At 46.2% G+C, this 24,301-nt stretch overlaps 1 protein-coding gene across 4 annotated transcripts in view; it reads right to left on the minus strand.

Annotated features, from left to right (window-relative positions):
• nck1b (NCK adaptor protein 1b) overlaps window positions 1–23,830 on the minus strand; it is a 32,062-nt gene extending 8,232 nt beyond the window's left edge. The window contains exons 1-3 of one of the 4 annotated variants that reach the window (XM_060045131.1): window positions 23,617–23,830; window positions 11,083–11,134; window positions 10,392–10,632 (exon numbers count right to left, since the gene is read on the minus strand). In XM_060045131.1, coding sequence (XP_059901114.1) covers window positions 10,392–10,617 — 226 coding nt within the window. In that variant the 5' untranslated portion in view covers window positions 10,618–10,632; window positions 11,083–11,134; window positions 23,617–23,830. Of the gene's footprint in view, window positions 1–76; window positions 450–7,129; window positions 7,411–10,391; window positions 10,633–11,082; window positions 11,135–14,136; window positions 14,735–23,616 lie in introns of those variants that run through there. The other 3 variants (XM_060045132.1, XM_060045134.1, XM_060045133.1) reach the window with 3 other exon arrangements.
• Between the last annotated feature and the right edge of the window lie 471 nt (window positions 23,831–24,301).

The raw sequence follows: 24,301 nt of genomic DNA on the forward strand, positions 1-24,301 counted from the left end.
TAACAGCAGCAGTATGAGTAACAATAGTAAAGAAACGGAGTGATGAATGGATGGGTTTCTGTGTGAATAAGCTCACCTTTTTGAAATCCAGGGATGGCTACTTTATACATCATGTGAGAGCTTATTGATCAACAATGTATCAACAGATGTTTAGTGGCTTCATCGGGCGTGCAGTGTGATAATGTGACGGCCAGCGGCTTAATCTAATAACGCATAACGTTCCAACACAACAGCGCAGATTTGGTTTACAGCACAAAAACAAACATCCAAAAGGAGGTCATATAGCCATAAGCTCATCCAACCCCTATGATTTCATTATAATAAAAAGCACCAAAGTTACACCAATGTGGACTGAAAACACATATGGATGCAACACCAACCCGTTTCACCATTAGTGTGAAACTAATTACAGCAACTCAAACCGCGTCTCTGACCAGCGGTTGGTTTGGAGGGGATTTCTCTCTCTCTCTCTCTCTCTCTCTCTCTCTCTCTCTCTCTCTCTCTCTCTCTCTCTCTCTCTCTCTCTCTCTCTCTCTCTCTCTCTCTCTCTCTCTCTCTCTCTCTCTCTCTCTCTCTCTCTCTCTCTCTCTCTCTCTCTCTCTCTCTCTCTCTCTCTCTCTCTCTCTCTCTCTCTCTCTCTCTCTCTCTCTCTCTCTCTCTCTCTCTCTCTCTCTCTCTCTCTCTCTCTCTCTCTCTCTCCCCCCCCCCTCTGGACGATGGAAACCTTGGAGCTCAACATTGGCAGGCCTGTAGTCCTGGTCTTACTGGACAGGAATTCCAACTTGGCAGACCAGCCTGCTTAGCGATGTATAAAACCCTAGATACGGCGAGCACACCGAGAACTACACTGAGTGCTACATACCCTTTATCCAAACATTACTGGCCGCGGGCTTAGCGGGCTAATGTGCTAAGCGCGCACCGCGGACAACCACACCGCATTTAGCCCGACGTAAACGCTTGTTATCGTATGGTTATAAATATAAGCCTCGTGGCCACACCTAGCGGCTACGAAAGGCAACAGGAAAGCCGATGCCACGGCCTTGACATCGCACCGGGCCAGCAGCGGCCCCAGCCCGGGGTTAAACAGAATGTATCTCCTGCATACTGCGTGTGCGGATGATATCGCTTGCATAATCAAACTCAGCTGGGGGAATTGCACAGGGAGAGGGGAGTTGTCCCAATCACCGCACTTTGGAGGATTATGTCATAGTGTGCGTGTCACAGTGAGGGAGAATATGACCTATGGACACACACACACACACACACGCACACAAAAAAGAGGTGTCTGGGAGTCACTTGGAGCGTAGACAACTGAATGCCCTAGTAGTGGAGTAAGGCAGTGAGTCAAAGGGCTCTCAGGTGCAGGCCTATCATTACAGACTGTACTTAAGTACAGAGTGCAGACGGGCCGCTGGGGCAGATGTCTGCCTTCCCGCTCTAGTTATAGCACCTCGCCATGCTAACTACAAACTACGAGCGCACACACACACACACACACACACACACACACACACACACACACACACACACACACACACACACACACACACACACACACACACACACACACACACACACACACACACACACACACACACACACACACACACACCACAATACAACATAAAATAAAAACCATTGGAGATACATAAAGATACATAAAATCCATTGGAGATATCACGTGACATGCATATCAGCATGCATCTCACAAGTGTAAACAAATCCTTGCAAGTATAACCAGAAACAAACATGAAAGAGTCACTCTATTGAGCGCACACCTTCATAAACAGCTTATCCCCACAGGCACACCAGTCCTTTTCTAAGCCAACATAAACAATGACGGGAAGTGTTGAGCAAATGACAAGAAAAAAAGATGCAGCTTATTTAGACAAGGGCCAAAACTATCACACATGCATGTGGGGAGGGGGGAAATGAAAAATAAACTTGATTCTACAGCCGCGAGCCCCAGGATACAGGCTTTTGCTCACTGCTGGAAATGACCTAGTTAGCTCCAAACAAAAGGTCAGGGGTCGCACACACCATAAAGTGACACGAGGTACTAGCTCTTATCTTTCCAACAGACAATCTGATGTTCCTTTGTTTCAGTGACACAATACGATTTGCATTAAGTAAGCAGTGCGACCCACGCGTGCGGGGGGGCCGGAGGCAGGCAAATACAGTGAGGGCACACAGAGAGGAGGGATGCTGGGGCCCAACGGTATCACAGAGGCCCGGTTGTTCACCGGGGAGGCGGAGGCAGACCCTACACACACTTAACTGATTTCTTACCGCGTGTATGCCGGTCGCAAAGCAGCGCACGTGAACTCACGCATGCTTTTGAGTATTTATAGTTTAAAATATAGACCCGTATACCGTCCACAGAACCACCCCCATGACAAAGATAGACAGCGAGGCTAAATTAGTAGGTCATACATAGTAGGGTAGGTGCAGGCCAGGACCGTTTGGCCTACATTTGGAGAAACAACGAGTCATGCTAGGCTAGGCTAGGCCCGTAGTCCCCAACCTTTGACTCAAGGTCCACCACTAAATTATCATCAAGTTATTTTGCGGGCCACCTCATGTGCAAGTGAAAAAATTGTGTAAACATGCGCAGTGGGTGAGCCAAGAGTGCCAGCGCACCCATAAGACACTGGTAAGGAGGCCATGGCCAGCAGGAAACTAATCAACAGAACATACGATGGAGAACAAGACGGACTGCACAAAGGAACACTCATTTTGAAATAATTACAAGCCATAATACTACATTTACTAATTCATTCCTTTTCATGATCTTCGTTAGTTTGCCTTATATTGTAAATGTGTCTGTTCAAGAATAAAAACCGGGCCACTGATCGAGGGCTATGTAGGATCGTAAAGCTGTCACATCGTGGCTTCTTTGAGGTGAAGTCCGCCTCATCAGTGATAGTTGGCATACCGTGAGGAGGCATTAGAAATATAAACCACAACAAAGACCTCCTGGGTAAAACCCACCGCCCCCGTTTTTATAACTGAGCAACACACTACTGCCGCTGTCGTAATCCATCGGTCTGGACTAACATCCAGAATGGATCATATCCTTTTTAAAGAGAAGGAAACAGGAAGCCATGTGTGCCTTTGCATGTTCGGAAATACAGATATATTAAATTTATGTGTTTAGTTCCTACTCCTTAAAACCCACATCAGCAGATTCCTCTGCATGCACCACCACAACGCGGGGTAGTTTCACCTCTGAGGAAAGACTCCACTCAGCTGTTCACTGGGGATTTCCTGCAGGCCACAACTGGAGGCTTGAACAAGAGGTTCCTGAAACGTAATGAAACCTTACGGATGTTAAGAAAACGAAAAAACCCTTGTGACTAAGATCCGCAAACACTTTTACTCAATACGCAACAGAGATTCACACATGTGGCCAACGCAAACCAGTAGGTGAAGAAAGCATCCAACACCCCTAGTGGTTTAAGTAGTATACGTTGGTAGTTTCAGTTTGGCAGCTATGACACTGACTGTACTGCACTTGATGCGTCAGGCAATTCTTTCAAACCATAGCATCCAGTGACTCAAGGTTTCCAATACAGGGAAGATTGACCCCTCTCAGTGCAGATCTTTTGTACAGACAGGCCATCAACTAATTCAGAGGACTCAGCAGCAGTGGCCTGTACCCCTACAGACAAGTCCTACTGCTGATAAAGAGATGAGTCAGTTAGTCCCCCTGCCTCCTACCTAGCCCGGGAAATGGACAATCTCTTCCCCCAGTAAACAGCCCAGGCTACGCCACCTACTACCCCTAGTCTTAGTAGATGGATCTTCGTCTGGGGTCTACAGGCTGATTCAGAGCCCTCTTTGTCATTTCTCGATTCTTGTAAGAGTAGAGTCATGAGAGCCCTTTTTAGCAGCTGGTATTAAAAAAAATGACAAAAAGGAAACCATTGTATTGTGCACTGGAACTTTCTACGTCAATCGCTCCTTCCTGCGGCCTTCCTGACACGAGAAGGATGCAGAAAATAACCCAGAAAGCATCACATGGTAGATAAGAAAAGGGGGGAAAAGAAACCCAGCTGATACAGTTTGTGGTCCATGCCACCAGGATACACGCCACCAGTTATTCTGTAGAATTAACCGCGAATCAACAGGAAGTGGGAGAACGTGGAGCTGTGTTGGAGCGGCACCGGGAAGGCAGGAACAGGCTTTGAGCCCTCCCTCGCTGGCCAGCTCTCCATTGTGTACCGCGGCCCTTTGACCCCGGCTGCTTCCCCTCGTTCCAGGGCTCTTCCTCTGGACGAAAAACACCCCGCGTCAGCCTGTCTGACAGCACCTCCACATCCTCCGCACACCCAGCCTACAAGGGCTGTGCAACAAAGTGATGCCCGACAGGAGGAGTCTCTCGATATTTTACGAGGAGAGTAGACCGTCCACCAAAAAGCCGGATGGCACACTGCTTGGAAAGCAAAGTATAAAACAGAAATGAGCGTATTATAACCAAATACCCATGTCAGCTACGAATCATCACATTGTTGTGTGTCGTGACGACTCCATATTTCTCATACTCTGATTGCTAGGCAATCCACAGGTGCCCCAGCGACTAAAACCCATACTCATACACAAAGCACTGCACACAACAGTTGGGGGAAGCTATGGCATGGAGCATAGGAGCGGTCATTGAGATACAGCCATATGGAACACAAGATGGCCTTCCATATGGCGTGCTGGGTTGGAACGACACAGACAACGGCCTCTGGGCCTTTGGATGATGAGAGCGATATTAAAAAGAGGCAATCCGAGAGAGGAAACACACTTGGGGGGGACGTTGTACACTGTAGTGAGAGGCTACTTTTCTGAGAAAAGGCCTCTGAATTGCGTCAAGGCCGTGTTGCTGCATGCATGTCTGACTGATGGCCGAACAGGAAACACAGAGTCCTTTCAACTCCCCTCCGCCTGGGACTTCAAAAGCCCTCCACCCATCAGTCTCTGTGATGGAGGAGAGCCGGGGGAGTGAGGGGGAGTGAGGGGGAGAGCGTTGGGTTTGCAGTGGCGTGGGATGCTTCACCTCGAGTACCCTGCTGCCCTCACAAAAGGTATGCTGAATAGAACTCCAGACTTGAGTCTAGTTATCATATGGAGGCTAGCCAATTCAAAAGGAGATTTCAAAAGAAATGCTTTTAAAAGCATGGCCTTCAAAGTTAAGCTCAACCCTAAACATTTTTAATAATCTCAGTATTTTCCGAAATGATTTGTGAAGACCACGAGAATACCGCCATTCTACTATTATATTATTCATGAGCATGTTTGAGTTTGGAATGGCAAACACGGTCATAATGAAAGACGGCTCCAAAACTAGCTGTAGCATATCCACTCAGAATGGAGGTCATCTAATTACACTGGGGCCATGATCATACGGCTTCTGAATATGGAATCAGCGCGCCAAAAATCTATTTTGTTGTCAACCCCTCAGGCCACAAACAGGAAGCGGTCGTAAAGGAGGTCTCCACCCCTCTTACTCTACGTGTCAACAGTTATTCCCTCTTAAAGCCCCTCACTGACCACTGCTCCCATCCTCTAGTCCTTCTCCGAAAGGCCAAAGACAAAGCAACATCCAACATAAATGGCGGTAACATGACTTGTGCCTGAAGGTTTCAATGATGCAGAGGCAAATGACGCTGCATTTCTTCTTGTTTGCTTACAGTGTTACAGAGGAAGATAGCTAAACGGGGTCGGGGGGACGACGAATACTTTGTGAAGGAAAAACAGTCTCACTTCCCCTATGCTCTCCACCAGCCACGATGGAGCAGAGGGAAGAAATGTGGCTCAAATTAGAGCTTCCGTTAGCATGGGGGGGGTGGGGGGGGGGGGGGGAGGAAGAGTGCGAGAGACACAGCGATACATGCTACTAGGAAAGTTGACACAAGCAACATGTGTCAGCTGATCACAACACTCAGACGTTCGCAAACAGACACAGACAGAGGACACACCACTCGAAAGTTACAAGGTGTGATTACAGCATGGGGGGGGGGGTTCCGTGGGCTGCGGAAGTGCTGGGCGAGCGACATTCCTCTGGTAACCGGCGAGGAGGTGGTACAGCAGATAGAAGCCCCCAGCCTCATCCATCAACGCAGACCAAACCCCACCGCGCGTTCTCATCTCACACACAAAGACTACAGTGTTCCACACACACACGCCGGTTTCATCCACTGTAGGTTATTATTCAGAGTCTATGTGTGTGTGTGAAGGGACCATCACAGTAAAACTAGCCCACCCTTCGTGCAGCATAACAGAGAAGGGGGCTTAAGGCTGCATCTTGAGATATTCCTAAATGGATGGGTGGGTGGTTAGGGGTGGGTGTGGGCTTTTTTTTTTCTCCAAGCATGATAATGTAATCCAGCAAGCCACGGCCCACTAACTGAGGAGACAAATGAGAGGAGAGAAAAAATAAAAAGAGTGTGTGTGTGTGTGTGTGTGTGTGTGTGTGTGTGTGTGTGTGTGTGTGTGTGTGTGTGTGTGTGTGTGTGTGTGTGTGTGTGTGTGTGTGTGTGTGTGTGTGTGTGTGTGTGTGTGTGTGATCCAACAAGTCACAAACAAAGAGCTAGAGTTTCTATCTTATCGAACGAAAGAGAGACGGGCAGACAGGCAGGGATAGTGAGGGCAAAGAGGGCTGAGGCAATAACAGGCGTTCAGTAGACGCAGAAGGCTTTTCAAGAGCACACCCGCCCAGCACACCCGCCCAGCCGGCCAGCCGGCGGCTGGTTCAGACGCAGCCCTCTAAAAACCCCTCCAACGACCCACTCTCTCTCCCTGCCTCTCCCTTTAGCGGCCAACATGGGCTAGCACACCAATCCGTCCATAAAACCAAGCTACATACGACACACTCATTAGCATACAGTCGGCAGGCAGGCTCCGAAAGACTCACAGCAGGGGCGCGTGGGAGAGGGGGGGGGAAACGGTTTTCTACAAAGCCAAAGAAAGAAAGGCGAAAACAAAAAAAACACCAACAGTTCAAACTTCAGAAGGCTAAAAGGGTCTTCCTTCTCCACCCTCCCCCCTGCCCCTGAAGCGACACCAGTTGGCAACAAAGTTCAGAATAACTGAGGAGCTACAACAGAAAGTTCAAGAAAGTAGAAGAAATTTGGTAACTCACGAAAGAAATGTTTGAATAGGTTAGCCATGTCCATTTTGTGTGTGCGTCCCTCTCTCTCTCGCTGCTCTCCCCCCTCTCTTTCACTCTCTCGCTCCCTCTCCTTCCCGGCCCAAACTCTCTTCCCACTGCAGCTGTGGAGTTATTCCATGTGAACACCCAGAGAGCAGGGCGGATAGCAGGGGAGGCCCTCCTCCTGCACATGCCCAGACATGTGACCCGGGATAGCCAATGGGAGGGCGGGAAAGAGGCCTCCAGTCCAAGGGTGGAAGACAAGAGTACAGAGGCCTCATGGAGAGGGAGAGAGAGAGAGAGAGAGAGAGCAAGAGCAAGAGACAGAAAGAAAGAAAAGGAAGAGCGAGAGAAAGAAGAGAGCTAAAGAGAAACAAAAAAAGAGAAGGGAGGGAGAGGGAAGGGACAAGGGAAAGAAAAGAAAGGAGAAGAAAAGGGGAAGGGGGGGGAGTGGGTTGGAGGTTAAGGAGAGGAGCCATTTCGTCATCTCAGAGGCAGATGGGAGGAGGAGGAGAAGGAAGAAATCCAGGGCCTTTCCAAGCAGATAGACTGTTGGTGGAATCAGGGCTGCTGACTACATGAGAGTGAGTCAGTGAGCGCCCCGCGTTACCGTTGCCCGTGGAAACTATCCCTGTAACTTTAAACAAACAGGAATCCACGGACCAGACAGGCTCTACAACGTATTCAGACGCCTGCTGGGATCAGGTCTGACACAAGCTAACTCGATAGAAGCTGACAAACATCTACCACTTCTGATCATTGTTTGTCTTCTCCTCTTAAAAACATGAGATTTAATATTTAACAGATATTGGACAATATTTGGTAGTCCAAATAACCATTGAAAAGCAGAATCTCATAAGTAAGTTTGTGTGGTCAAACTAAACAAAAAGGCTGGTGAGAGTGTGTTTCAGACTAGTGTGGGTCAGTGAATGCGGTGAGCGTGTTGTGAGCGTGTTGTGAGCGTGTTGTGGGTGTGTGAGGACAGCTGTTTACCAGGCATCAAGTGAACCCTGGGCTAGGGAGTGTGTGACAGGTGAGTTTGGTGGGAGCCCCACAGCTGTGGTCCATTACAGTAACAACATACACAGGCATTGGACACCAGATACACACCACACAGACCCCTCACGGATACAATGCCTCCAACTCAATTTTAAACCCTTAAACGTTTTAATTTCCATGAATTTATGGATGGGATTTAAAACAAGCTAGAGACTAGAGCTAAAATCCTGTCAGGGGAGGGGTTGTTATCTATCAACATATTCAGCCCTCGACTGGAGATTTGAACCCATTCATGCACACGTACGCGCACACATCTGGGCCTGCACGTGACAATGTATGTGCCTGCGCATATCACATTCATCCGACACACTTCCCTTCTATGGGTCTTTTGTGTGCTGTAAACAAACCGCCTATAGCGGGGGATGACTCTATTGTGAGAGAAAGAACGAAAGAAAGACAACGAAAGTCAGAAATAAACCACCGAAACAAAGAGGGGAAAATTGAAGTGAAAGAAAGAAAGTAAAATATGAGAAAAGAACAGAAAAGAAAGCGAGAGCAACGAGGAAACGAGAAAGGGAGAAAACCCCTTGGCATGACCTCACATCACCTGCTCAGTGCTCGACCCCAACGTGTGGCTCTCGACCTCTGCCCTAGCGAAAAGAGTCCTCCCCATGGGTTGAGTTGTCAAACCGCACTTCGCAGACAGACACCCTTTATTGGGTTGTAAACTAAAGTGACGCTGCGATCATAAGCACCCATAGCGCCACCTTGCACACAAAAAAAAAAAGGTAGGTCTCTCTCTCTCTCTCTCTCTCTCTCTCTCTCTCTCTCTCTCTCTCTCTCTCTCTCTCTCTCTCTCTCTCTCTCTCTCTCTCTCTCTCTCTCTCTCTCTCTCTCTCTCTCTCTCTCTCTCTCTCTCTCTCTCTCTCTCTCTCTCTCTCTCTCTCTCTCTCTCTCTCTCTCTCTCGATCCACATTTCTAAATGCAAACACATGTCTACATTCATACCCTAGTTCTATAGGAGAGCCAAAAATCGATGCAACTCAATGGAAATAGGCATCGGCATGCCAACAATGGACCTGCATAGATTAAAGGAGGAGTGATTACCCAATACATTACAGCAACTTCCAATGACGCAATACCTTTTATGATAAACAATATGATGCAAATCAATACAACTCGATTAGTAATTCACTCTGATTAAAAGTGAGGGCAATGACTGCATGCACATGGGACTGTTGCCCTACTACTTTGATGGACATGGTGATTTGCATTTGTTAGCGTTACTGTTTTGTAATTTGTGTGCAGAGTCAAAGCCAGGCCTTGCAAAGTCAAAGCAACACACGAGCTGAGCTCTGTAGCTTCTGCACAGAGAGAGGATGTGGGTCATGCTGTGTCTCCATATTTGATGTAATGCTGTGGCAAAATATGGTACTTCAATTAGATACAGAGTGTATAGGAATTGGTATCATTCCGAAGCCAAATGAGCTCCTTGGGCTTGTGAGTGAGAAGGCCTTCTTTTGGACTGGATGCCAACAGTGAGCCTGTACCCATCCAATTATCATAAATGTCTGCAAAAATTTACTTAGCATAAATGGACACACACACACACACACACACACACACACACACACACACACACACACACACACACACACACACACACACACACACACACACACACACACACACACACACACACACACACACACACACACACACACACACACTCCTGGTTCCATTACAGAAAATAGGGCCCAGGATGCACTTGCATGCCCAGAGATGTATAAACAGGTGGATAAAGTAGAAGGAAGATCTCTGAACATCCAAATAAGCCTGTGCTTTGCCGAACTCGCCTGACCTTGCAGTTATAGTTTCACGTTAAAGACGTATAGCAAAAGGCTCCATTCCTCGTGCCTCAAAAGTTATCAATATGCAAGGTCGGCCAATAAGACTAACATCCCAGACTGTATAAGCGATATTATAGTACCCATTAGAAAGAGTACTAGACTAAACAATTGGCAGATTACTGTACTCCAAAGTAAGAGAGAGAGAGTGAGTGATTGAAGGTTGAGATCGATGGTTGTCTAGAACAAAATCCCATGGATAAGTCTAGAACAATCTATTCAGATCAATTCATCACATATATGGGACAGTAATAAGAGACTGTAACCCTTAATGTGGCTTCTATTCAGTTATATATCAAAAATAAAACTGCAAAACTTGCATATCAGAAAAAGGAGCTCTTCTTTACCCAGCGTGTCCTTGAGGTTCTTCACGATGGAGGCTTTCCGGGCACTGTTCTTGCGCTCCACGTAGTTGGAGGGCACGAAGCCCGTCTTGTTGGTGGCATTGCGGACCCGCCACCAGGACTTGGAGTCGTCCAGGAGCCAGAGGCGTTCGTTCTTCTTGATGTCCAGCTCCTGGTCCTGCTGGGCCATGTAGTCAAACTTGGCAATGACAATCACCTCTTCCGTCATCCTTGACTAGGCGAGCTGTGGGTGAGAGGAGAATGAATAGGGGACAGAGACTTGTTAATGGGGAAAGCATGGGGATTTAGTGGATCAGAGCTAAATGTTCATGGCCACCTTGTTTACCCTTACAGCGATTAATGGTTTGTCATATCATATGCTACCCACCTTTGGTCATACATAAAAATATTACTTTGAGCAATGCTCCGGCTGATGTGAAAGTGAGAGATTGAAACCAGAGTCACAATAACTTCCACTAGGTCAACCTGATGAGGTGGCTGTGGTGAAGCCGGCTAGGTTATTATTATTTTTTTTACAATTGTGACACATAAATAGCCCATCTTTATTGGGGTTGGCAGGTTGGTTCCGCTTAAGGCCACATTATCCATGTTAACAGTCTGTCTGCAGGCAAAGGGCTACAGATCTTATTCTCATTTATCAATGGCTTAAAGATTAATAGACAAAATGAAATACCTGTACTGCATCAAAGCTGAGAACTTCAAAAGATGCAGATACTTCCGTTGACCTATTAAAAGAGAAGACAAAGTTGTATGGCAACTGAAGTATTGAATAGTACCTTCAGCAATCTTGAGTACAGGAAGATTGATTCCTCATTGCTAGAGATAAGAATTTAAAATGTAAACCACTCGATACTGCTTAACAATTGCCAATATTAAGTGCACCGCAAGAACACGTTATCCATTGTTACAAATATGCTTCAAAATTTAACAAAACAAGGCAAGTCAACAACCAAAATAATACTTTAATAAGTGAAATTCTTTGAAGACATAAGCACCATTGTTTAAATATCAAAAAATCGTCAATTTTCTTCCAGACATTGTTAATAATAACCATCCTAAGAGTTTGTGGTTAATGCCGTCGGTATCTATGACGGAATTACAGTGGTGCTGATTTCCTCTATGGTGCTGTCCAAACCATATTCTATTGTGCGTGATCAAACATCATCCAGAGGGTCCAGGAAGATGGCAGAGGAACAGAGTGGGGAGAACAGGTCATGTCTGCGTTTTAAAACAGGAAACTTCTTCAATTCAACACAGGCTCAAAACAAACTTGTCGCCAGTGCTCGCCAAATAAATTAAGATCTGCCTTTGTTTAGGGCTTTGAAAAAAATAAAGACGAATCTGAAATCCAATGAACCATCTTCAAGTGCTTGTGATCCATCCAAAAGCTGGGCTATCAGCAGGACGGCGCTGTGCTGAACACGTCTTCATGGTTTAACAAAGGAGACATTCACACACAGTGGGTCTTATGATCTACTTAGTTATCACAGGGAGCAGGCTACAAGCAAAGGTCCATGTTCAGTAGAACAGTAACGTTATCACAACGTCGGCCAGAGGAGGGGAGTGCGCTGTTTGATAAGGTCAGAGGTCATGGGAGAGGATGGAGCTCCGTGTCCACCCATCAGCCTACCCCCAGCTCAGGCCCCGCATCATCCCCCCCCCCCCCCCCCCCCCCCAAGGACTGCTGGATTCAGGACTCCTGAGATGAGGTTTTCATTGCGGTAGAAGCACAAGGACTTCAGACCGAGCTGGAAGCAGAGACCTGATCTCTGGCAAACAAGAGGACCCGTTTCAGCCCACAGGGATAGCAGGTCAAATGACCACATACATATAGAGCCAGAAGGAACACAGCACACGCACAACACACATGTTTGTTCTTCTGGAAACTGATGCATTATGATGCTACAAAACCAGCCAATGAGACTATAGATGTCACATCTAATAGGGCCTTGCAGGTTTATCTACAACTTCAGCTTGAAAAGAAAGGAGGCCCGTTTATGTATCGCGACTCAATTGTTTATACCTCATGAATGATTTGAACACTCATGCCAACTTTTAATATGCTGTCTCTCGGATGACTTTCTCTTGCAATGGACGCGTCAGCCAAGTTTCACAGCCCAGTAATATTAGGGTGGATATACTGCGGTTCTCGCCCATGGCATGTTATTGCCTGCCCCGATTTAATTTTTTAATCAAATTAATAAAGATGCTACAGAGAAGCATCATGGGGTGTGTGGCATGAAGAAAGAAACAACAACTGAGGGGGTATTTCCTCTTCAAGTGTTCTGTGTCTCAGGCCAACACAAAAAGGATCCCTCCCTCCCTGGGCTGGGCCGGGCCAGAGCAGTCAGCCAAGGAGAGTCAGCATCCTAGTTTTCTACAGACACTTTGTCCATTTCTCAGAGCACTTATTTACTTGGTTCCTCTAATGTATTGATAATACTTTATAAAAAAAAAAGTGCACTTTGCCGATTGAACTCCTACTACTCTTACTGACAGAGCAGATTGGATGGTCGAAAGACTGAGACTGTCCTGAGTGCTAAAGGCCCATTAACACCAGTATGATTTAGAACTGGTAAGAGGGCTGCGGGGGACGCAGCAGCTATGCAGCAGATGCTCCTGGTCACTACGCAGGATGTGACGAGGCAGTAGGCTGGTCCAGTGCATTAACCAAGGCGATGGAAGTCAAGCAGCCTCATCCTCAATCGAAGTACAACTCACCAGCTCCTCTGTTAAACCCGCCTCACACAGCAATGCCAAAATCCAGGAAAAACTCAGTTGACGTCGTTGCAAGATATTGCTCTGAAATAGCAATGCGATGTGGTAGGGCTGGGCGATTAATCGAATTTCGCTCTCGATTTCAGCATCAAACGATCACAAAACTAATATAATCTGGGGGTTTTTGTTTTGTTTTTATGTTTTATCGAAAGCACAGCTGGATACATTTCTGTACATTAATTTGTTTTTAACATTTTCTTTTTGACCATTTTGTGTATTTTTTTAAGAAGAAAATTCAAAGTTCTCAGTTACACAGTGTTTTTGGGGAGACATGCTGAATAAATACATCATGCTTTCCAACTCAAAAATAATCGTTTGTATAATCGTGATTTCAATCTTGACCAAAATAATCGTGATTATGATTTTTTTCCACATTGATGTGGTGAACGAAAGACGTGAACCCCGGTCTGAGTCCCAGTGTACACCCGCCAAGGAGACGGCGCTTCCAAGCAAAACCGCCAAGCTGCAGTTCTCCTTTCTTAAGAGCTCAAAACAATTGAACAGCAAAGAAAACAGGCCGAAACAGTGATCAGTCAAGCTGTGGTGGAGCGCTGTTACAGTATGTCAAGATCCCTACATGAAAACAGATTAAACCTGACTTCCGAATATGAGTAGTGGAAACTATTAGAGATTTTTGCATGCAATTTTTTGCAAAAACCCCGTCAGACAAGTTCTCACTGAGATTTCGACCACCTATTCCATTATAATATTGATACAGCTTTTTTTTAAATGTAACAAAAGAAAAACTATCTAAATTCAAAACCTAACAGATGTAAATTCTGAGATGATATTAAATTATGCAAAACTTCAGTTTGTCTGAACATTCAATAGCCAGCCAAACACGCAAAAGGACTCCAATAAAACGCCTCAACGGCACATCAATTAAATACTATGCACACTCGTCAGAGGAAAGCCTCATCCACGTCAGACTGCAGACTGACGGCTCCACCTTATCTGCAGGCGGCCTTCTGTGGCCGGCGACCAGTCCTCCGGCTGGTCATCAGCAGTGACACCCCCAGTGCCCTCCAGAGCCTCCTCCACACGGCCTCCTCAGCACCCAACGACCCCGCCCGGCCACGTTGTTGTCACCAGCAGCCTCTTTGTTTGGCGCTTAGGAGGAGCGATCTGAGCGCTTCATGCCAACCTTTCTTCTACAAAGTGCGAGTCGAGATAGTGAGGAGCAGCGCTGCAGCGAGTGCAGAAGCGTGCCGCCGCAGATGAGCCGTGCAGCGTGTAAGCTATCGTGGGTAACAGACAGTCATACAATACGAAGATAACGCTTCACCACATCCTGCGAGTGTGCAACAGCTGCCACAAGGCCTCTTCTGTTCAGTGGAGCTCGGGAGAAACAGACCCCCTGGTGGCCACAAATACAAATATGTGGATCTGCAATTTACATAGCACAGGACAGTCCAAGTGTGGTAAAGGCCCCCTCCACCATAAACCATCCACCAAGTCCAGAGGTGGCACATTTTAAGCATTCAAACTGAAGCTTCACTAAAAACACAGTCAAGGGTCAAGCCAGGGGGGTCCCCCATCCTTGTTGCTTGAGAGCCAAGTGCAAGGGGGGGCGGAAGACTGTACCACCAGCGTGCTCATCATATATAAATATGAGAGAGAGAGAGAGAGAGAGAGAGAGAGAGAGAGAGAGAGAGAGACACTGAGGGAGTGACAGACAGACTGAGAGAAAGCGACAGACAGAGAGACATAGAGCCCTCAGACGGCAACGGAGCGAGCGCAGAGGGCCAGACAGAGTAACATAATCCCTGTGACAGCCTGCTAAAAATCACAGGGCTCTGGTGCCTTCTGGAATGTGCTCTGTGTGCTCACTCAGCCCCCTCGGGCAGTGCTGTACTTCCTCCACATCCCACACACACATCTCTCTCTCTCTCTCTCCCTCACACACACACACACACACACACACTTTGTCCACAGGACGGAGGACAGGACCCTGAAGAAAGTCACAGGGCACTCCTCGTGGATAATGAGAGGCACTGTTGGGACGCGGGGTGGGTGTGGGGGGGACCCCTGGAGAAACGATCCCAGGGGCAGTGCATCCTCCCCCGGACTCTACGAGATGCTCTGAAGGCGGCAGCACTGCAGCGGAGCAGCGAGGGGTCATGGGAGAAGGGGCAGGCCAGCGCTGTGGGACAGGAAGCCAGGGACGTGGGGAGCAGGCCGGGGGTGGGAACAGAGAGGCAGCGCCGACCCCCTGATGACCACACGCTGATGAGACGCTTCCTACCCCCGCTGCAATGAAGGCCTTAACCTATGGCTGACGCACGCATGCACGCACGCGCGCCTTAACCTATGGCTGACGCGCACACACACACACACACACACACACACACACACACACACACACACACACACACACACACACACACACACACACACACACACACACACACACACACACACACACACACACACACACACACACACACACACACGACGGTTCTAGGGGTGTAGTCATTGTCAACCAAAGGAAATAAACCAATCTATTGTCCCAAGGGGGCTAAATAAAGAGAAAATAATAATAATTCATTCATTTTCTATAGCGCTTTTCAGTGACTCAAAGACGCTTACATAAAACACGAAGAGGGAGATGACAATCAGGGGGGACAAGCGGATGACAGCACAACAGAGAACAGAAGCAAGGTGGAGTGTGAAGGAAGATAGGGATAAGGGTGGGTTATGTGTAGGGGAGGTCATAGTCTTGGGAAAAGAGGTTGGTTATTAAACAGGATTTGAATATGGGAAGGGAGGGAGAGTCGCGGGACAGGTTGGGGAGAGTTCCAGAGTCGGGGGGCTGTTCTGGAGAGGGCTCTGTCACCGAAGGTTTTAAGTTTGGCTGGTCGGACAGTCAGAGTGAAGGAGGATCTGAGGGTTTGGGAGGGGCGATGGGGGATGAGGAGGTCAGACAGGTAGGGCGGGGCGAGGTGGTGGAGGGCTTTGAAAGTCAGGAGGAGGATTTTGAAGTTGATACGCTGTTTGATGGGGAGCCCGTGGAGTGAAGAGAACAGGAGTGATGTGTTTACACAATCTTTACATTAACTTATAAATCAGTCACAGTGCACTTTACTCTACCTGAGAGCATAAATATCACTTAAGTGCCGTTTTGAGGAAGTCAGGGGGTTTCAGTTCCACTTTTGGTCCGAGTCTGACTCGGTTAGGGTCTAACAGTGTCTGACGGGCCTCACCGCACCGGACAGCGGTCCCCCTAACCCTAACCCTAGTAAAACACGACTGAAGATTCAACTCTCGGTTTAGTTCTGCATTGGATATACTGGGTCTAGCGAGGAATCGGTTCAAGTACATAAAGCTGCACTGTTCCGTACTAGTCACGGTCCGTGGCATGCAGGTAATGTTGGTACCCAGAGAAACTTCACAGTCTTGACATATGTGGAGTCGCAGTCCTGGCAGGGCTCAAGACTAACATCTTCCTTTTCATTTTAGGGGCAGCCTAATAAATATGGTTGTAGGGCCTTTGCAGTATCGGCCTGTCTTTTGTCACGTACCATCCATCTGTTTACATTACATTTTAAAAGATGAAATTACCTTGAATAAATTGGCAAATGTAATTATCGCATAGGTGGTCCTTTTATTTTTCCATCGCCAGTGCCTCGACAACTCTTTCCTCAAGAACCAACTATTCATGCTCCTCCTCCTAAATCAAAAATCTATGCCCAATAATAATAACAATAATAATAACAGGCTGCTTTCTTATCCGGCATTTCGTCATCGACAATAGTGCATTTCTTGGCATGCTCTTGACTACTAGGGGTACTGCTGAGGTGCAATTTAAGTTCAACTTTGCAGATGTTACAAACAAGCATTTTAGTTGTATGGTCATTTGGAGTGCCCCCATACTTTCAAAGCAGTGTGTTGTCATTGAAACTTAGGGGGGGGGGGTGGGGGGGGGGGGGCTAACATCACCACTGCCATACAGCCTTGCTAGAACTTCCAGCACGGCTGTAGAAAAACTCAACCTGCCTCGCATCGCAGTGCCTCTCCCACTCATTATATTAAACACACAACAGGACATAAAGGCCACGCTGCCCGACGCGGCGCTCTGGCTCGTCTGGTGTGAGACCCGCTTTACATTGAAGCTCTGCTGTAACACTCACACTCGGACCAAGAGCGGATTCGAAGGCCACCGACTGTCACACTCGGACCAAGAGCGGATTCGAAGGCCACCATCTGCCTCCACACAGCACATGTGTTTAACCGATTACACCGTTCCAGATATTAAATATCTTTGTCATTTGTGTCATCCCCTGCTTAACCTACCGTATCGAACAGAGAACCGTGACCTCGAAACCGTGATATGAACCCAACAGTCGCTTTTGTGAGCCGTTCCACCTCAAAATGGGTTCCAAATCCCAATGGATGAGATGCGAGCCATGGTGCAAAGTCTGATCCTCCGAGCCGGGCATTAAATGTGAAAGTCGACGGAGTATCGCAAACCACCACATGAACGAACGTATGCCACACTTTTGCCATCCTTTTCAACCAAATGCTGCCACACCACCTTATTTGAAATGTTGTAAATGAGTTTGTAGAAAAGTAAATATTCAGTAAGTAGACTAGCAGCCACCCTTAAGTTGGGCGAGTTCAAAGTTGTGAAAAGCAGGGTGTTTGGACCTCCTTTCTTATACTTTGTATCGTCAATTAACCATACAATGATTAGAACCGAAACTACGGAGCCTTGAATAATATTTGTATTCATAATTAATGCTATTTCTAATACAGCTCACTCAAAAATAACACACACACACAAACACACAGTGTGTCTGAGGTCGTTCAAACACAAGTTACATGCTTATGAGTTATGACCAAACTTAAGTAGACTTCAACCATGTTTCCATTTCCCAAAACACACTCCCAAATAATGTGAGTTGAAAAGTAATCAGTGCTCCTTACAGATATGAACATGCACACATTTTATTCATCCTACTTCATAACAGACAACTCTAAACCCAATTACACCATCTACAGGTCAAATATGTAATTCAGTCATTTTGTTGGAATAGCTTAGCACTCTGTATTTAGTGAATTCAAAGGGACCATCGATACATTTGTAATGTTGATTTCTTGTGATTGAATGTCTTACCAAATACATTACTTCCGAGTGTAGTGCTTTATCAGACAGCATAGTCCGTACACTGACGCTCACTTTGTGTCCTGTGCATGAGAAATATCGGCCACTCCATGAAAAGAGGCTAGGCTACACTTTGCTTCAGGTGAGAACAGCGTGTATCCAATTTATTTAATGCCAAGCGACCCATATGTAATTTTTTAAAGCAAAAAAAAAAGTGATGACTTTGAAAGCTGTTTACCTCCTGTCAAACTTGTTTAAAAGACTCTGTATCCGACTGTCAGGTGACTTTACATTAATCCGTCATCTGTACTTCCCCTTTGTGCATGATATGCGAATTCCGGGTTAATAACTGCAGTGTTTCCCATACATAGACCATTGTGTGGCGCGGCGCCACAGAATCAACATTGAGCGCCACGAATTGATTGTCTTTTTTTTCAATAACGCGATTTGGAAATCTAAAAATCGTTCCGTCCATTCATCTCTGCATAGCACTCGTTCTCCCTGTCATTCACACACACACACACACACACACACACACGTAGCGAGAGCCACGATACGCTAACACATGAACCCACCGATGTCACCCGTCGCTTAGCAACCGGACACGCTGGGGTTGATAAGTTACCGCCGCTACTTTAACTACTACGGAGTGATAATATCAAAGACGTGAATCAGGCAATAAATTCAATTTCCTTGACAGTGGTAATGTTCGGTGTGCATTAAAGTACAGACGGAGTGGACCAATTGCGAACTACTGCAGCTGCTCCAAGTTAAACCCCAAACTAATCGGAAGTATTTATAGCGGACTACACCACCTATTCTATTCCGCATAGAATTGTATTCCGAACCGATTGAGGCGTATATATATATGATACTTTTCTATTCCGATTGAGCTGTTCTTCCACATCTATGCGAATCAGATGTGTCCGCATGTAAACGCGGAGTTACATGCACACTCACTGACGGCCGCGTCGCCGTGCTGTGCCTGTGCCGCCGTGCGCGCTGCCACCCCCCCCCCCCCCCCCCCCCCCCCCGCGCACCACACATTGGTCCTTGGTCTGTGGGAAACACTGAACTGTCAGAGCCAAGTCTCACAATAGAGCATTCAAGTGATTATAATTTAACTGCAGCCGTGCAAACTACATATTAATGGCAAATCTCTCTCCTCAAACCCATATGCAAACATTAATTCTGGGATCCATCCCATAAGGCAGAGCCATCTCCTGGGGACCCTCTGGACATCAGTCCTTTGGGGACCATGCATTCTCCTGGGTTTGAGAGCTTCCCGCTACAATCTCTCCTGAGGGACCCATTCTAGGGACACTGAAATAGCAAGTGTCTGATTATTTTGTGAAGAGAAAATCCCCTTTATATCCGAAAACCAGGATTTGCAGTCATAATGCATCAAACTCCGACGCATGACAGTAAACAGACTACTTTCCCCAGATTCCACCTGGATCTCAGAAACCCGATCACCACCAGCACACCCTGATAATAGGACTTTGTTTGGGATTCTGATCCAGGGCCAGCCACATCCAAGACGTCTGGGAACAAGGCCAAAACTATATGAAAGCTCAATTTAAAACGTTAACAGAGCTGGATGCTGTAGGGGATTTCCATTCACTAATACAAGGCGAAAAGGGACTCCGGTTGAGGCTCTTTTTATCCACATATAGATACGTTTCAATAAAACCCAGCATGGGGCCTTCATTAAGCCACGCCAACGATCACCGAATAAAGAAGAGATATTGCTGGTTAACAAATCAGTATATTTAAATGAAGCTTCACAACTGTGTGGGCGCGCGGCGAGCGTGCGTGTGTGTGTGCAAGAGACAGTCATCCCAGACAGTGTGTGTGCGGCCTTCCAGGCAGGTATACAGACCCCTGGAGTGAGGCTGCCACAGTAGAAACTAAACAAGCCACTTGGGACCCAACTCTGGTGCGCGCACACACACACACACACACACACACACACACACACACACACACACACACACACACACACACACACACACACACACACACACACACACACACACACACACACACACACACACACACACACACACACACACACACACGTGATGATGTTGGGAGAGGGCGGCGTTCTGATCAGATGACAGAGTGATGCGATGGGATTCTTATGCCAGAATCATTCACTTATGGGCCGTTGCCATTTGTTTTGTTGGGCCAATCAAGTTACTGTTGACATTCAGAATAAGCCTATCACGCCATTGGTAAATAAAAAGAAGCAGTGTGATACCAAGGAAAATAAAACTAACCTGCAACCATAACAGGTTGACGATGTTTACTGTTCTTAACCATCTAATATGTTGCCTAGATCATTAAATTGAATGTGTATATAATTTAAAGAAAGGGAGCCAGACAGACCGACAGGCAAACAGACTTTAAAGCGCAGCTGAACACAACTGTGGCACACACCTCCTCAAGCTTGCTTTTTTTAACATTGTATTGACATTGTATATACTTGAATAGCTCAAAAATAGAACAAATACGGTGTGGACTACATCCTCTTTTCTGTTTTATGACAGAAACTACAGCCAGGCGAAACCATGATTAACATCAAACTGTGAAATCAAGTGTTAGTATTCAAACCACTTTGCACCCAAATGAGGAAGCATTTCCATAACCCGAATTTGAAATCTGAGCGTCTCTTCTGGACTACCGCATTCAGACACAATATCACTACTGCCAGACAACAAATATTTCTACATTGGCGATGATGGCACAGAAAAATCTGCTCCCAATACAAACACTTACAAACGCTTATCTACAGAAATACAGTAAATGAGTAATGAACAGGCTCCACGTGTGTAGCAGAACCAACAGTAGAGCGCCCACAACCACTACATATCCCATCCAGGTATGTTCACCCACGCAACCAAAATAGTCTGCACATCGTCATCTGAAGCCCAGGTTGCATTAGGACCGGTCATAACATTGAAACAATTACTGATGTTAAAAATATAGGTCAATCACTGTGCACAAGAAAGCCCAAAGCAATCCCTTCAAAATCACAATACTTGTGTATTGCATGGCTGAGTCTCGTGGCCTAAATTTCCTCTGCTATAGTTGGCCCTGGTTGGAGTCATATTGACTGATCAAACACACCTGTGTTAGGCAGCCACTGGAAAAACTTCAACAAGAAACCATGACATCAAAGAAGAAGGAAAAAAAGGAAATGAAAGCCAGCTTATGTAACAACTATGATGATGAGCAAAACCAAACTGGAGAGAAAGAATAGATGACTACAGACATTTGGTTTTACTACTTCTCAATTCAGTGTTCGCAGAGGCAGTCTTTAATAAGCTAGAATGCAGAACTTGTTATTTCACCAGAAGGATTCTTTAAGCCATTTTTAGGGTTAGGGTTGAGCTAAGAATCTGCACAGTTTGTAGTTTCTCCTCCTTGAGAATGATGGGGGCAGAATGGACTGTTATTGGTAAACCACAACCAGCCATTTAAAAAGAGACAAGGACGTTTTATTCTACATTAGGCCGAGGAAGCGAAGGCCAATTGCTAAGACCAACTGCCAATCAGCTGCCTCTAACTCCAGACAACTTCACAATAGAATGAGAAGACGTTTAATGTCTAGTAGGTATAATGGAAAGTAATCAAAGAAATAAACCATCTTGGACCTAGAAACAGGTATAAAGCTCACATTACTTAAACAACAGCTATTATCTTCATTAACCATAGGAAAAGATTATAGACAAAAAAAATCTTGTCCCACTCCATTACTAAATGTAGATATAATTTGTAAATGAATGCATATTGAAGTTGTATGTTGAATTTATGATAATGAAGGGGGGGGGTTAAAAAACAAGAACAATTTTACGTTTAAACATGTCAGATAGTAGTCATAGTCAGACCTTAGTCAGACCATAGTCATATGAGACTGGCATGTACTTCATATGCCATTTTTTTGTACGATGGAAAACACTTCGGCCTACCTCGTTTCTAACAAATGGGATACCACAACGTCCCTTGCTAAAGGGACCTTGTCGTTAAAAAATGTAATCAGCCCTTTAAATAGTGTTATCTTCGAATGTACCCATCTTTTGGTAGAGACCACAATCTCCTCCATAGAGATAGGATGACTACATGATGATCCGCTACGAGGCCAGTGAGCAGACAGACAAAACATGACCATAGTGTCGTTGAGAATGAACGAGGCAATTCTCCAATTACATTAAAGCTAAATCCACGTGAGATATTTTGAAGAACAATTAAGTATTTTATAATCACTATGAGATGTACATGCACCCACCTGTATATATATAATGCTGGTAAAAATCATCCACACAAACAGACATCATATATTTGAAGTCGACACCATATCCATCGTTATATCTATCAATGGATACATGGATCTATCTATCCATGGATATGGATAGATATATCCATCACATTGTGATGGAAATGATGGAAATGCTTACATTTTTAAATGACCAGCACTGACGATCCCATTTCTAGGTGATAACGGTTACGGGATATTATGCAGGGGAATAAAACAGGGAACCTGTATTATATTGAGAGGTCGTGTACTGATTTTATCTCACTGACTTCAGACAAGAAACAAAAGTAAGGTTAAGTTGTCAATACATATCTATAGTATACACAGTCACATCAAGTAGTCGGACACGGAGGGTATGGGGTGAATACAAGTCCGCTCTATGGGATATTCACCACCGCTAGTGGAGAGTACTATGTGTGTTGTAAGCAGCCTTTTAATAGTATGTTGGCCATGTTGGCATGGAAAGAGTGGCTGGGCTATCTAGGCTGCCGCTAGCCCCGTTCCCAGGCGTCCCCATGTCACGACCGAACGCCTGGAGTGGGATGCTGCCAACGAGCGTTATAGGCAGGAGCGAGGGCGGGTCTTTTTGACATGAGTTTAGCGGCGTGAGGGAGGGAGGTGCTTCTGATATACATATAACGTTTCCACGACATGTGTCGGTTATTGCTTTGTGCAATTATTCGTAAAAAACCTCCATATATATTTAACCTGTAATCGTTTGTTGTTCTGCTAGCCATGTTATTATTATAATCGCTTGGGGGGCTGTCGAATGGCGCACACAGGCCAGAGGAAGTAAGGAACCGGAAATTGCGTTGCAGTCGACCGGGATAACGCTAGAACGCATGGTCCTCCCACAGCCCTGGCTGCCGCTAGCCGAGTACATGGAGCATAGCATCGATCTTAGCCTGGAGCTAACTCGAAAATGGTTAGCACTGGAGCTAAGATGTGATAGCAGTAACGTTACTAGTAGCAGCAGCAGAAACACTCGTACCATACTCGTCTCTTACCTGATTGCAGGTCGTGGCCACCCTCTCGTACTGTGTAAATGGGAACTTTAACATGCGGGTAAATTATACAGTCTGTAAAGCCTTCAATATGTCTGCAAGTTGCAGATGCTTGTCCAGATAATGATATCCCTGTAGAAATATCGTTCCGATATCAAGGCATGACATAGGGTAGGGAGTTAGCCAGGACGGCTAGCTGCTAGACAAGCCCCTCCGAGTCCGGCTCCTCCCACTCCAAATCTATTGGATGCTCTGTGATTTGGTCGCTTTGTATTGGACAGCGACGCTGTCACTCCTTAAACCTTTTTCTCTGAACATATTCTATTCTAATTATATTCTAATTACCTACAAAAAAAGAGCCACGCATTCATTTGATAGAAAAACGATTGACATTGTCGCAGGCGGCTTACTTTTTGTTCATGGATAGCCTGTTTGCGCACGTGCGTTCATATGCACGCGTACACACATGCCAACACATAGCTACACGTGCACACGTATGCGTGCGGGCGCGCTCATATACACACACACTCTCTCTCTCTCTCTCTCTCTCTCTCTCTCTCTCTCTCTCTCTCTCTCTCTCTCTCTCTCTCTCTCTCTCTCTCTCTCTCTCACACACACACACACACACACACACACACACACACACACACACACACACATAGAGGATGGCCCTCCCTTGGATGCCGAA

Source organism: Gadus macrocephalus, chromosome 23 (assembly GCF_031168955.1).
Source record: "Gadus macrocephalus chromosome 23, ASM3116895v1".
Taxonomy (NCBI): Eukaryota; Metazoa; Chordata; class Actinopteri; order Gadiformes; family Gadidae; genus Gadus; species Gadus macrocephalus.